The 16,224-nt window shown below is 52.8% G+C and overlaps 1 protein-coding gene across 4 annotated transcripts; it reads right to left on the reverse strand.

The window, feature by feature from the left end:
* C49HXorf58 (chromosome 49 CXorf58 homolog) lies at positions 1–15,802 on the reverse strand. 4 transcript variants are annotated; one of them, XM_032972687.2, is made up of 11 exons: positions 15,563–15,802; positions 14,292–14,444; positions 13,439–13,762; positions 12,354–12,459; positions 5,930–6,024; positions 5,557–5,668; positions 2,998–3,129; positions 2,023–2,207; positions 1,462–1,618; positions 1,228–1,295; positions 1–353 (listed from the first exon to the last, which is right to left on the reverse strand). In XM_032972687.2, exons 3-11 carry the CDS (start codon positions 13,741–13,743, stop codon positions 173–175), a joined length of 1,341 nt encoding a protein of 446 aa, XP_032828578.2. In that variant the 5' UTR covers positions 13,744–13,762; positions 14,292–14,444; positions 15,563–15,802; the 3' UTR covers positions 1–172. The 4 variants fall into 4 exon arrangements, with proteins under 4 accessions (XP_032828578.2, XP_075930779.1, XP_075930777.1 ...); XM_076074664.1 differs by having other exon boundaries at positions 13,439–14,429; XM_076074662.1 differs by having other exon boundaries at positions 13,439–14,444.
* Positions 15,803–16,224: the final 422 nt, after the last annotated feature.

Genomic DNA, 16,224 nt, shown 5'->3' on the forward strand with positions numbered 1-16,224 from the left:
CAGGTTGCCCAGCAGGTTTTATCGTGCTAAACGGAGCTCCGTTTAGTCCAAAATCACTGAATCAATAACAACAAACCGTGCAAATGTCGCTGCGCGTTGTTGGCGGAAGGACACCGCTCGTGCGTGGCCGCGCTTCCACGGGTTTTTTGTTGTCGTCGTCGCCAGCGGCGGCTCAGCCAAGCTCCTGGTCGGCGGAGAAGTCGAGGCTTTCGAGGGAGAGATCTCGCGCCCAGGCAAACAGGAGCTCCGCCTCCTCCTCCCACGCTTCCTCGGCCCACCGTCCGCACTCCGCCGCGGTCGCCCGCGGGCGACGCTCGTCCGCCGTTGCGTCCGCGCGGCCAGGACGCTCGTCGCTGGGAAATAAAATGACCAACTAATAAAAGGCCGGCGTGGACAAGAGCAGAGGCAAGGACTTCATTTCGAACGCTTATTTAAATGCCGCAGGGTCTCAAAGCACCCCGCATCACATCTCAAAGCTTAACTTCTCGTCCAGTGTCTCGACGTGTGGTTACATTCAGGTGAGAGAGCTAGGACTAAACATTGTAATCGATTGCCTTTTCTGTGGCCGACTGCTCAGGGCTCCTGAATATAAAAAAACCCGCGGCTTCCACCACATCCTACCGCCCTAACAAGCCTCGCCCATCACCTCCCGTCCAGCGGCACGCATAGACAGAGAGGGAGAAGTGGGTGGGACGTTGCCAAAAATTTGGATGTCGCCTGGTTAGTCGAGTAATCGAACCGATAACCGGTAATCTACTACTCGCATAATATAATAGCCGAGCTCCAGATTCCTACGCTTCTTTTCCTTACAACAACCTTGCTCGATTCAGGAAACAAATTAGCGTCTTAACGATTCCGACCTTAATCGTGCCGTTGGTTGCTGGCCGCGTGGCATTTTGGGCCCCTTTTGCTCGGCAATCGTGATGTAAACGAAAGTAAAAAAGCCAGGCGGCATTCGCACATTCGACTGCGCAGCACTGGCAACGAGCACGGCCGATGTATCGGCGGCACGATCGGAACCAACGGACGCAAGGCGCGAGACGATTCCGGCGCGACGGATGCACGAGCAGCCCCCACCGCCCCAACCCCCCCTCCACCGCTTCTCAACAATCGTGGGTGGAGAGAGATAGAGAGAATCGAGGGTGGAGGAGCAGTGGGGGGAGGGGGGGGGTTGGGGGGGGGGGGACGGGGGACGTTCCGTTCTGCCAAACTCTGCCGAACACTGACCTCAGGCTGGGGAGGACGGTGGCTTCCCGGTCGCGATCGCCCATCCCGGCGTCGCCTCCGTCGTCGCCCTGTGAGTTGGGGCGAACCACACAACACGGGGGGCGGCGGGGGGGGGGGGGGTGGGTATTCACGGCAGCGGCAAATTGATGATATAGTTACACATATATAACAACTATAATACGTAGAAATGCATCATCATCGTCCTCCCTTGTGCGGTGGCACGTGAGTCCCCACCCGTGCGGAGGGAGGAGGCACGAGGCCGTAGTCGCGGCGCAAGCGGTCCAGACGGAGCAGGGCCTGCCTGGACCGCCAGCGTCGCCTTGACGACGACGAGGAGGAGGAGGCATCCAGCGTCGCGTGTCGAGGCACCTCCGGAGGAGCCGAGGACAACCTGGGGAGCACGCAAGCAGCAACAAGGAAGAAAAATCGTGCGCACGCATGGATTTTGTGACGCTTCCCGGCCTTTTTTTTGTTTGTTAATTAGTGATCACAACTTCTACGTTCCACGTCTGCGAGGTATCGGCATTATAGGATCGCAGAGCTTGGACGAATCGTTTGAATTACCTCTGGCTGGCTTTTGGCTCGTCTGGTTTCCCACATCTCTGAATAATTCTCTCTCTCAAGAGAGAGAGAGTGTGAACAACATCTGTGCGAGTAACAAACCACGAACTATTAACAATTATTAAATTGTAATGTTTTTATTCTTACTATCGGGTTGCGCACATTTCGCCCGGACCATCTTCACGAACACGCGTCACATCATCTATCTACACGCGGCACCGCACTGTGCCTCACCGGCCGCTCGGCCGAGCGTCCCGGTGGTAGCGACGATCCCCGACGGGGGCGAGTGTCGGCGAGGGAGCGGCGGCCGCGACCTGCCGCCCCTTGTCACCGCGGGGCAGCTCGGCCAGGCTCAGCGTCCGCCACCTGTTGCCCCGTCCTCCCAGGCGAGCTTCCGTCTCATCCAGGTAGCTCACGTACTGTGGGGGGAGGGAGGGGGGGGCGGAGCGAGGCGGGGGCCACGCATCGAGGTGGAGCGAGCGAGCGAGCGGTGCGGTGCGACGATCCAGACGCCGCCGCTTCCGTCGGCTCTCCCGGCGCGGCGAGTTGAAAGGACGGGACGACGCTTCTTGTATCGACCCCCCCCCCCCCCCGTCCTCCCCCCGACAGGTCACGTGTGGTGGGGTAAAGTGTGGGCATGCACAACTGTTTCAAGACGTCTGGCCAGAGTGGAAGAGCGGGAGTCCTCTATCGGGGTACTCTAGAGCTCCCCCTCAGTGGGGGCCCTCTTCTGCCTAAAGACTCGGTGAGGTCCTAAATTGGGGTGGTGCCCGGCCGCCTTTGTCTCCCCCAGCACTGACGTTTACACACCGCAAGAGGTACTCGTTAGTTTCAGATTTCTGATGGCCATAAGCGCGAATCGAACTCGGGTTCGCTGGGTACGCGACATGCTAACCCAATACGCCACCGCTTCCAACAAAGACAAAGATCCCCCATATAGCCATAACAGACTGTTGGGGCAAGTGCTGTTAGCGAGCACCTATGAAGGCCAGCACGGCACACGAGGGGGTGGGTGGCCAGCACTACGCCCGGACGCCCTTGTCTTCCCAACGCGGACGTTCCACACTACAACAGGCACTCATTTGAGGCCGAGTCGACCGAGGTATAAGCATGGGACCGGTTCAGATATTGTCACTGGCGGCGATGTTTCCTACACCCCGGCACCAGGGAGACAAAGGTGGCCGCTCCCCACAACTCGCGCGCACACACCTGCATGTAGTCCTTGCCAGTGGTGACGTCCACCTCGCCCGTAACTCTCGCCCTCTCGTGAAGTTGAGCATCGAGCGTGATCTGCTTGCAGAAGCTGCGGGTGCCCATCATGTGATACGCGTCCGTGGCTGCCTAGACAAAGATAGATCCCCCCCCCCACCCCATATAGCCTTTAGCAGGCTGTTGGGGCAAGTGCTGTAAGCAAACACTTGATAACGGGCGGCACACGGTGACACGAGCAGGCGATGTTTTACACACCGCACCAGGCATGTGTAGTGACGACTTGACACACTTGTCTTGAGATGGCACTTTATTGAAGACACGTTCACTTGACATCAGGCGGAGACCCCCACTGCAACAGCCCCGAGTCTCCCGCGCATCTCCCCCTTATATACCGACACGAGGCCACGCCCCCCTTCTCGATCATTCTCGCTGACTCTGGACGCTTGCTCCACCGGCAGACTCCACTGTCCTCTTCCGTTGCCTGGCCACGCTCCCTTCTCGAACATTCCCGTGGCCACCAGTCCCTTCTCACTCACAACTGACTCCCCTGTCATTACCTCCCGTGGCCACCAGTCCCTTCTCACTCACAACTGACTCCCCTGTCATTACCTCCCGTGGCCACCAGTCCCTTCGCACTCACAACTGACTCCCCTGTCATTACCTCCCGTGGCCACCAGTCCCTTCTCACTCACAACTGCCTCCCCTGTCATTACCTCCCGTGGCCACCCGTCCCTTCACACTCACAACTGACTCCCCTGTCATTGCCTCCCGTGGCCACCAGTCCCTTCTCACTCACAACTGACTCCCCTGTCATTACCAGCTGTGGCCACTAGTGCATTCGCACTGTAGGCTGACCTCCCTGTCATTAACTTCCGTGGCCACTAGTCCCCTCGCGCCGCATGCAGGCTCTATTGTCATTACACTTGTACTAATTTATTATCTTACCTTCACGTAATTTAAATGCACTTTGCGGAGGATTAAGAACGGTGCAACATACGAATGTGATGGTGGAGAGGAGGTGAATAAAATAGACGAGCGGAAGCAATGGGAGGCGAATCTGTGATGCGTGACTTCTGTGAAAGAGAAATTGTTGACAGTGAATGATGGTGAATGGATTAAAATGAATGGGGAATCAGTGATGGCCATATGGGGCTGGCTCGAACGGTAATCATCACTGGTGTTGGCCGCGGCCGTGAGCAGGAATCAAACTCGGGCGGCCTGGTTCGCAGCGCAGCGAGCGAACTGCTGCGCCACTGCTCCCCCCACCTCCCGCCTGGACGCGCGCGCACAGCCACACGAATAATGATGATGACGAGCCGCGTGCACGTGGGACGCTGCCGTGATGCTGTGAGCAGCCGTCTCACCCAGGTGGCTCACGCACTGCGCGGTCAACACGGCACAACGGCAGAGTCGCGCAACGCACGGGTCAACGAACCGGACTCGCGATCCAGAGGTCGCCGGTTCGACGCCACCTCCTGGCACGGCAGTTAAATGCCCCACCCACCACCCCGCTCCGTCTTTGGCAACTGAACATGCAAATTTCTCACGGAATTATTTCCTTTCCCTTCATTTATTATGGGAAACATTCGTTTGGTAGACGTCATCTTCGGTATATAAGTCCTCCTACCTTCTGGAACGAATTAACCACGTATACCGAGGTACCACTGTACACGCTTTACACGCTTTTAGTTAACTCACTGTCCTCAAATCTTGTAACTCAATTTTAACCCACTTCCCAATGTGGTATCGACTGCAAACTTGGTATACTTATGTCATACTTATGACAATACTATATTCTATCATTCAAAATAAAATAACATATTTTAAAACAATATTTTTTTATGTTATGTTTCGGCTTGGGTCTAATTGTCCACGCTCAACTAACGTTGGCTGTAAATCACCACGGTCCCTTGCCTTATGGCAAGCTTCGGGGCCACTTCCTGGAGTCGTGGAGTTCTGCCATTACTCATGCACCATACATTTCATTAAAGCGTGTTTTTTTTAAAAAGTATTTTTAAATATTACTTATTTCTCCTGATGACAATTGCTTGTGTTGCGATCGAAACGTCGTAGGTTTTTGTAAAAAAAAAAATGTGTTCTACGTGACTTTACCAAAAGACCCAAAGCTTTGAGTCAAGATTCAACAGTAGCGTCAATGGGTACACCGCGGTTAGTCGATTGGCAGGACGCACTTTGGCGCGGTAAAACGTGGGTCCTCTCAACCCTTTTCCGAGACATCTGCCCGCTGTTGAAGTGTAGGCCGACGTACCCTCTAGAACGGGGGTGAGGGGAGGGCTTTGTAGAGCTCCCTCTAGCGGAGGCGCTTCCACCAGCAGCCGCGTGACGAGGGAATTGCAGGGCTGCGCCTTTAGCTCGCGGTCAGAGCCGCCCATTGCGGGCGATGCGGGGGCCAATCCCACAGTGTGGGCACCACCCCCCTCCCCTTCCCCGACGCCTTCAACCTAAACCGGAAGTATAACACTCCCCAAAGTGCGGGGCCCGGGGCGGGAGCCCCGATTCGCCGTACCCTTAAGGGACGGCTCTGCCCACGGTCACCTGGCTGGCCGGCTGGATCAGGCGGCGGCCGCTCATGTAAGTGCTGCTCGTCGCGCCGGGCCGGCTGAAGATCTTGAAGACGACTCGGGGTGGAAATTGGTCGCCCGCCAGCCTGCAATAGGGTTGACAACACCGACATCAATGCCGTCACTGCCGTCGACACGCAAAGCATGGTGGGTGTCGCGTCATCTTGCTGTGCAATGCGCTGGTCACGTGACTCGCACGCAAGGCATGCTGGGAGTCGTGCTACCCTGCTGTGCTATGCGCTTGTCACGTAACATTCAACGCGGTGTTGTTCGTAGTTGTGGCGTTTGGGCCGCGGTGCTCGGCAAACCGCGATGTTTAAAATAAAGGAATTTGAAGGCCGTCTCACCGAAGACGCACGCGGCACTGCATGCTGGGATCTCTCAGGAGCTCTGCCTCTTTGGGGCTCACTCTCCTCAGGAGGTCGTAGGTCAAGCACTTCTCCTGGGGTGGGGTGGGCGATGGCATCAGATGAAAGAGCGGACGATGGCGCAGTGTTCATTCGTACAAAGCCTGCTCAATTTCCACAAAACCTCGAGATAGCAACGCTGTATATATACACACACATCATCTACCAAGGGGTAGGAGCGCGTCTGCCGCTCGTTGCAGAGGCTCGCGGTTCGAATCTAATAGCCGCCCTGGTAAATAAAATACAAAAATATATTTTGGCTTCATATAGCGTCGTCACCCATGTAAATTGCATCTCACACTGTCGCTGAGTAGAGACCGCACACGGGCTGGAAGGCTGACAGGCGATGAGCCGGTGCAAAAAATATTGCTCTGCAATTCTCAATGTATTAAGATGTTTTCAGCCAATTAGGGACTATTTTTTTTACACATGTGGGAGGAAACCGGAGCCAAATACGCTAAACGCGTGATGTTGATTCTAAATGTGGAGGGGAAAACCAGGGGACCCGGAGAAAAATGCATGCGACACACGGGGAGAGAGAGAGAGAGACACGCAGACTCCACCTATACAGGCGTCAGGGTGGGGATCGAACCCACGACTATCCGGCATACCAGGCGAGGGAGTTGACATCTCGCCACTGCGGCGCCCCCCACATTTTTCCTGCGTAGATCCACACCGCATTGCATTTGTAGACAATACAGACAGAGAAGTGCATTGGGCGGCGATCATTCAACTGGAACCTTTTTTACGACCCCATTTTCTCATGGGGTTGTCGCCTGGCCCCGGTTTCCCAGGATCGTCCTCTCTTTGGAGGAGGTAACAGATGCTGCCCTGGGAAATCTGTACCTCTTCCCGGGACGTTACAAGCCCCGACTGGTGTCAGTTGTGTATTCGTAGTAGTAGTAATATAGGTTTCCCCTCGCTTTATGCGGTGGTAGATGCGTTTCCAAAAAGAGGGCGCACAAAGCGAAATCGTACAAGGAGCTAGCTGAGTAGCGAACACAGTCCACACACACACTGTGCACATACACATAGTACACACACAGTCCACACACACACTGTGCACATACACATAGTACACACACAGCACACACTGTGCACATACACAGTACACACACAGCACACACACACTGTGCACATACACAGGGTACACACACAGTCCACACACACACTGTGCACATACACATAGTACACACACAGTCCACACACACACTGTGCACATACACAGAGTACACACACAGCACACACTGTGCACATACACATAGTACACACACAGCACACACTGTGCACATACACAGTACACACACAGCACACACACACTGTGCACATACACAGAGTACACACACAGCACACACACTGTGCACATACACAGAGTACACACACAGCACACATACTGTGCACATACACATAGTACACACACAGCACACACTGTGCACATACACAGTACACACACAGCACACACAGCACACACTGTGCACATACACAGAGTACACACACAGTCCACACATACACTGTGCACATACACATAGTACACACACAGCACGCACTGTGCACATACACATAGTACACACACAGCAAACACTGTGCACATACACAGTACACACACAGCACACACACACTGTGCACATACACAGAGTACACACACAGCACACACTGTGCACATACACATAGTACACACACAGCACACACTGTGCACATACACAGTACACACACAGCACACACAGCACACACTGTGCACATACACAGAGTACATACACAGCACACACACACACTGTGCACATACACAGAGTACACACACAGCACACACACACTGTGCACATACACAGAGTACACACACAGCACACACTGTGCACATACACATAGTACACACACAGCACACACAGCACACACTGTGCACATACACAGAGTACATACACAGCACACACACACACTGTGCACATACACATAGTACACACACAGCACACACACACACTGTGCACATACACACAGGACACACACAGCACACACACTGTGCACATACACAGGGTACACACACAGCACACACACTGTGCACATACACAGGGTACACACACAGCACACACACACTGTGCACATACACATAGTACACACACAGCATACACACACTGTGCACATACACAGAGTACACACACAGCACACACTGTGCACATACACAGAGTACACACACAGCACACACACACTGTGCACATACACATAGTACACACACAGCACACACTGTGCACATACACAGAGTACACACACAGAACACACACACTGTGCACATACACATAGTACACACACAGCACACACTGTGCATATACACAGAGTACACACACAGCACACACACACTGTGCACATACACAGAGTACACACACAGCACACACACACTGCACATACACAGAGTACACACACAGCACACACACTGTGCACATACACAGGGTACACACACAGCACACACACACTGTGCACATACACATAGTACACACACAGCATACACACACTGTGCACATACACATAGTACACACACAGCACACACTGTGCACATACACATAGTACACACACAGCACACACTGTGCACATACACAGAGTACACACACAGCACACACACTGTGCACATACACACAGGACACACACACACTGTGCATGTACACATAGTACACACACAGCACACACACACTGTGCACATACACAGAGTACACACACAGCACACACTGTGCACATACACATAGTACACACACAGCACACACTGTGCACATACACATAGTACACACAGCACACACACACTGTGCACATACACAGAGTACACACACAGCACACACACACTGTGCACATACACATAGTACACACACAGCACACACACTGTGCACATACACAGAGTACACACACAGCACACACACACTGTGCACATACACATAGTACACACACAGCACACACACTGTGCACATACACAGAGTACACACACAGCACACACACACACTGTGCACATACACATAGTACGCACACAGCACACACACACTGTGCACATACACATAGTACACACACAGCACACACTGTGCACGTACACAGAGTACACACACAGCACACACACACTGTGCACATACACATAGTACACACACAGCACACACTGTGCACGTACACAGAGTACACACACAGCACACACACACTGTGCACATACACAGAGTACACACACAGCACACACACTGTGCACATACACAGAGTACACACACAGCACACACACACTGTGCACATACACATAGTACACACACAGTCCACACACACACTGTGCACATACACAGAGTACACACACAGCACACACACACACTGTGCACATACACAGAGTACACACACAGCACACACATACTGTGCACATACACAGAGTACACACACAACACACACTGTGCACATACACAGAGTACACACACAGCACACACACACTGTGCACATACACATAGTACACACACAGCACACACTGTGCACATACACAGAGTACACACACAGCACACACACACTGTGCACATACACAGAGTACACACACAGCACACACACTGTGCACATACACATAGTACACACACACACACACTGTGCACATACACAGAGTACACACACAGCACACACATACTGTGCACATACAGAGTACACACACAGCACACACACACACTTTGCACATACAGTACACACACAGCACACACACACTGTGCACATATACAGAGTACACACACAGCACACAAACACACACTGTGCACATACACAGTACACACACAGCACACACACACTGTGCACGTACACACAGTACACACAGTGTGCACATACACACACATGCAAAGATCCCCCGTATAACCTGTAACAGACTGTTAGGGCAAGTGATGTGAGCACATATGAAGGCCAGTGCACACACACACAGTACACTTACAGTACACAGACACACAGTACACACACAGTACACATATACAGTGCACACAAAGTGCACATACACACAGTACACACACAACCGCCATTCGCCACTAAGTGGCGGTGACGTCACCGCGACGCTTGTGCCAGGCCATGTGCACCTTGATGCCACGTGAAGTGTCGAACGCCCGCTGGCAGGTCACGGGGCAGACCCAGGTGCCACGGGTCGACTGACTGAGACGACTGAGATGACTGGCTGGTGCACCACCTGTGCCCCTTACTGTGCCAACCTGCTGTGCTTTAGCCACCCGGCGCTCCGCTCGTTGTTGTGAGCGTCGCTCCTCCACCCTCCGTTGTTGTTGGAGGGCGACTGCCTCCAGCTTAACAGTAGCGTCCTTCACGAGCCTCCTCCACAGAGGCCGATCTTGACACCGCTGGTACCAGTCATCGGCAAGTCCACTCAGCTCCACGTCCTCCTGTACCACATCACTCCATCTCTTCTGTAGCCCGTGCCGTGCCCGTTTAGCCCCCTCGACCCGGCCGAACCAAAGCTGTTTCGGCATGCGGTGGGTGGGCATGCGGGCTACATGACCCAGCCAACGCAGCCTTGCTTGCCGGAGGAGCTCACCGATGGAACCTTGCCCAGATCTTTCAAGGATTTGTGAGCTCCTCACACAATCCAGCCTGGTTAAACCCAGGATGGATCGTAGGCAGGTCAGCCTAAATGTTTCCAACCGGCGAAGATGCTCCATTAAGGGGGTCCACGTTTCGCAAGCGTAGAGAAGGGAGGGAATGACCGTGGCCGGGAAGACCTGAAGCTTAGTGCGGAGCGACAGACCACGTAGCTTCCACACAGCGTTACGCAACCGATGAAAAGATATTGCCGCTCGACTGATTCGGAGTGAGACCTCTGCTGTTAAACTGGAGCCGGTCATAAGCACACTGCCCAGGTATGGGAAACTCTCCACTCTCTCCACAACTGCCCCATCACCGATTGGGAGTTGTGGGGGTGGAGTGTCCGATGGTACAAAATACCCAGGCAGGTGCTTAGTTTTGGTGGGGCTGATGGCAAGGCCCCACCTCTTAGTGGCACGCTCCAGTCTCAGCGTCTCCAACTCCTATGAATGAGCAGCTATTACCAAATCATCGGCATACATTACGTGGTTGAGCAATAGGGAGCCATCCCTTGACCGCACCCGGGCATCGATCAGCCTCCCATTATATCTGTACCAAATGGAGATTCCCCCGGTACAGCTATTGAAGGCTTCACGAACTACGTGGTCAAAATAGATGTTAAATAATGTGGGAGCCAGAGGACATCCCTGTCGCACCCCAAGGTGTACAGGGAATGGCTCTGACTCCCGGCCACGTAGTTTTACCCGGGCCCGCTCACCATCAGGTCATTAATGATCGTGAGCAGAGGGTCAGGGACTCCAAAAGCTCGTCCATCTGAATAACTGCCAAATCTCTCTCCGTGGTGCTAACGTTGAAAAAACCTGCCACTTTTTCAAATTTTCTTACTGTGGTTTTCACACCTGATGATGATTGCTTGTGTTGCAGTCGAAACGTCGTGAGAATTTTATTGTCTTATATTTTTATCATTTTATTGTTTCCCTTCTACGTGACTTTACCGAAAGAACCAAGAATATGAATCCCTGCAGTCATGAAAGCTTTAAATCAAAACTTGTTATCATGTTACAGTGCAGTATGGGGCCGTCCATAAATGACGTCACGCGATTTTGGACGATTTTTTACCCCCTCCCTCGTCACACGCCGTCACAAAAAGTCAGACCCCCCTCAAATATGACGTCACAAAGCTCTGCCCCCCCCCAAAAAAAATAAAACATGCTTCAAATCGCTTTATACTATTGTCATTGTAGTGCGTATTTAATGTGGCGCTGCGCTCTGATGTTGTAGGAGAAAACATTTATTAAAAAGTCTAATTAAGTATAATGTGTTGTCTATATTTATTTAAAGTTGCGCATTTTGATGTGACGTCACATTTCTTAATAAATGTTTTCTCCTACAACATCAGAGTGCAGCGCCATATTAAATATGCACTACAATGACAATAGTTTATAGCGATTTGAAGCATGTTTTATTTTCAAAATGGAAATATGGTTTTGGGAGGGGGGGCATAGCTTTGTGACGTCATATTTGAGGGGGGGTCTAACATTTTATGACGCTGTGTGACGAGGGGGGGGGGTCAAAAATCGTCCAAAATCGCGTGACGTCATTTATGGACAGCCCCTTACCTCCCCCCCCCCCCGTCCAACCGCGGACTCTTGAGAGATATCCTTTCTCCGTGACCCCCACGACGCTTCTGATTCCCGACCGCGGCGCGACACAAGCGAGTGACAACAGAAACCGTTCGCCCGTTTGTTGCTGGACCGCGCTGAACAACACGGTGAAGTATGGTCAACCTCCCCTCCCCCTTCCCTGCCCCGCGCCCGATCGTATCGCGTTGGGCTCTTCTCACCGCGAGGTGGAGGGCGTCTCGGAGCCGGAGGAAGAGGAGCCGCCCATTGTGAGACCTCCACCAGCGCTGGATGCAGGCCGCCGCCGCCTCCTCCTCTCGTGTGGCCCTGCAGACCGAAGACTAAGATCACCCCAACACGGAAGGGCCCTCAAGGGACCGTCGGGGGGCGAAGCGAGCGGCCACGGCACGCCACCAAGAGGGCGTGTGGCCAAGAGACCCGGCCGACCGGCGTGGTGAGGTATGGTCATTGCAACTTGGAACGCGCCGGCCATTCCGCTGCCGCCGCAGCGGATTCGCTCACTTTTGCAGAGCGGGACAACGAATCAGGACGACTCGGAGACAAGCAGGAAAGGCGGCCGTGCGGTGAGCCGGCGCCAACAATTCCCCAAGCTCTGCCGTCCTCGCTATGCGAAGGTGTTATCGGCCTATTAATGAGTGCTCACTACATGTGGAGAGGAAACCGCAGGCGCCCGGGGGAAACGCACGCGTGCGAGGGGGAAACACTCTATCCCATACAGATGGAACACTCAGTACCATACAGACGGAACAGGTGGAAGTCCACGTGTTTTGCTCGACCACCTTCTCGTGGCGAGTCAGGGTACAGCGCTGGATTAGAGGCCACGTGCAGCAGAGCCAGCACCGCGCGCCTCCAACTGCGACGCCTCCAACTTCCGGCTTCCGATGTTGGCCATCGGAAGCCAGAACCAGAAGTTTAAGTCCCGAGTAAAGGCGCACTGAGCTAAGAATCTCTTTTTGAAGGCGCCGGGAGACATCATCAAACTTTCTCCAAATTACAGATTACAACAGACACGCTTCATGAAAAATAGCAATCATCCAGCACTGAATTGGCAAAGGCGATGCACGTGTATATCATCATTGTCATCATCATCATCATCGTCGTCGTCACCTCTTTGTAGCAGGTCCGGAGCGGAAGATGGCAGCCCCACTCACGCTCTTAAGTGATACAACAAAAATCACGACGACTGCTATCAACAGGGCGATCGAACATCGACGATCATCATCGATCTCCCGGTCTCCAGGGCAACAACGGCACGGCAGCCCCCCGGGGGCCCCTGCGGTCCCACCTGTGCAGATTCGACGTCGCGACAAATTGTTGGGCCGGTGCGTGGGCCCGACCGAGGTGCGTGGCGGCCTCATCACCGGCAGCCGCTGGGGCCCGCGTCTCGCGTTCGCCCTCGGCCACGCGGCTCTCCGTGGCCGACCTCCTCCTCGTCCTGCTGCTGCCGCCGCTGTTGCTGCTGCTCGTCCGGCCGCCGCGGTCGTTGACGCCGGGGCTGTGGGCGATCAGGCTGCTCCCGCGACTCTCGAGCCCCCCGCGGGGCACCGTCACGGTGATGTGTCTCCGCATGTCCGTCCCCCACAGGACCATCACGGGGTCACCGGCAAGCCTTAGGGGCACAGCGATTGTCGTCGTCGTCGTCATCATCATCATCCCGCACCTCCGATTAGCACGGTTGGCTACGTACGGTGCGAAAGAAGTTCAACGCACGTGCAATAATCGTATGCCGTCATCATCATCATCATCCCTCGGCCGCTTGAGGACAAGGCCAGGGAAGATGCGACCACTTAACAAGTGGCACGAGAGGAGCAACACAAATTGTGACCGTGGCCACCACCAAAGGCGATCGCCCCCACGAACCGAACTCCTTGCCCCTGAGAGATCCATTTCCCGGTGGGCATCGCGACCACTCACACTCCGGCTCACCCGAAGACGTTGAACGGATCGCTAACCTCGACTTTAAAACTCCAATTGCTTCCGCCAGCCGTACGAAGAATAAAAAAAGAAGCAAATCTGCCACGGCGGTGCCTCAACCTTCGCCTCCAACCTACCCTGTGGATCGCTTCGATTTACGTCGCCTCTATATTCGTTGCGCATTTCAGGAAAGCATCGCCCACGTGCACCGGGTGTGTCGTTACCGTGTAAGTTTCCGTGCGGTGTTTACAGATGATTCATCAGGCCGCGCATGAAGGCTGCTCAGCGGAACTTCTGGTTGAATGCGAGCGAGACGACTCCAAGGTCACGTGCTCCGAGTTGGCATGAACGAATGAAGACATCTGTCGGGGAGGACGCTATTGGGAAGCACATCACAGCATGAATGACCCAGGGTAGCTACTGAAGGCAACATCAGGAATAGGCGGATGGTGCGCAGGTTTAGTGGAGCGCTTTTTGAAAGAAAGAAAGAAATAAAAAAATATCCTAGTCTGTATTCCGAGTAAACAAAAAAATATTTAATCTGCTACCCGTCCAATAAACAAATTAATCATTGATTTGAAACATGAGCAATATTTAAAAAGACAGACTTTGATGATGCCAACAAAAAAAAACAGATCAATGGATTGAAACATTGAAATAAAAACGGATTAGGGCCCATTTGAGAATCGAAGTCTCTTTTATTTCAAGGTATGATCTCGATAACCAACAAAGCAAAACCCCCATCACGAGATGACTACAGAACACAAGAATAATCATTGAGCGTGTGTTGTGGAGAATGCGAACAGCACTACTGTATAAACACACTCCTCCTTCCCATACATGTCCCCTCCACTGCATACAATATTATGAAGTCCTTTCTAGATTTGAAGTTTTCGTGACTACAAGGATCCATACTCTTTGGTTCTTTCGGTAAAGTCACGTAGGTGAAAAAAATATATAGAAATAAAAATATAGAAAAAATATAGGGGTTTTTTTCCTACGTAACTTTACTGAAATAACCAAACAGTATTATGAAGTCTTGCCAACCAGCCAGCCAACAACACTTTTCTTTTGCAAATAATATATACAGTATGATGTCTATATCCCCATCTGTCTCGTGGACTTCTGAGATTGAACCCTATCAGCGGGATTGGTGTAATGCAAGCAAACCGTAAACCGGTTTCGACATTAATTCAACTCATCAGCAGTCAGACTTGCTTGAAGCAATGCTGGCCAAATGTTCCAGGCAAGGGACTCTCTCGATATAACCAATGGGTTCTTAGTTCCTACACACACTGGACACAGCATCAACAACAAAGCAGGGACGCGCGCAATGCAAGTGTTCAAACAGAAACGTGGATAAATGTGGATCTTGGCTCGTCGGAAAACTACAAGCTCCACGACAAAAACAACTGGCGACGTTGCGGAGAATGTTAACGGCTCAATCGATGACGCCGCATGTTAGTGTGGATGTGGCAGCTTAGAAGAACCGTACCAACGATGGATTCTCCGAACGTGATGACACAGATCTCGGATGGAGTCCAGCCAGAGTTGATGTTTTTGTCTCTCTCCCTCTCTCTCTCTCACTCTCGGTGGTTAAATATTCATGGTTAATAGAGCCGTAACATTGTCAAGCAGTGGGGGCAATTGGGAAAGGAGGAAGTGATGGAGGTTGTTGGTGGCGGTGGCTCGGAGTGAGAGCGGACGTGGTAACCTAGGAGACGAAAATAAACAATCCCGTCTCCATGGAGACTCGAATCATCCCAGCCCTGAGTCTGGGCTCTACTGCGCCCCCTTGCGAACGCACAAAGACAAAGATCCCCCGTATGGTCTGAACAGGCTGTTGGGGCAAGTGCTGTTAGCGAGAAGCACCTATGATGGATGGCCTGCACGGTACACGAGGAGGTGGGTGGCCAGAACCACGCCCAGCCGCCTTTGTCTCCCTAGTGGCGATGTTTACACACCACACCAGGTACTCATTTAAGGCTGAGTCGATCTCATATACACACTGAAACGAAACTTAAAAAAAAAATTTTTACCAGATAAGGCCCACTGAGCTGTATAGCTCCTTTTCAGAAGCGACCTGGCCACAAATGATAGCTCAACGAAGTGGCTTATCGCGTGGACATTTATAGCAACCGAACACTCTAAAAACGC

Source organism: Petromyzon marinus, chromosome 49 (assembly GCF_048934315.1).
Source record: "Petromyzon marinus isolate PM22_M1 ecotype Great Lakes invasive population chromosome 49, UKy_Petmar_22M1.pri1.0, whole genome shotgun sequence".
NCBI classification, from domain to species: domain Eukaryota; kingdom Metazoa; phylum Chordata; class Hyperoartia; order Petromyzontiformes; family Petromyzontidae; genus Petromyzon; species Petromyzon marinus.

Bases quoted from the DNA above. Each gene is read 5' to 3' on its own strand.
- C49HXorf58 (XM_076074664.1), bottom strand. From the start codon at position 13,806: ATGATGATGATGACGACGACGACGACAATCGCTGTGCCCCTAAGGCTT. The intron at 12,460-13,438 runs GTGGGACCGCAG...TTCGGTCTGCAG, and splicing joins GCGACGTCGAATCTGCACAG to GGCCACACGAGAGGAGGAGG. The intron at 1,296-1,461 runs GTGGGGACTCAC...CCCAACTCACAG, and splicing joins TGCCTCCTCCCTCCGCACGG to GGCGACGACGGAGGCGACGC.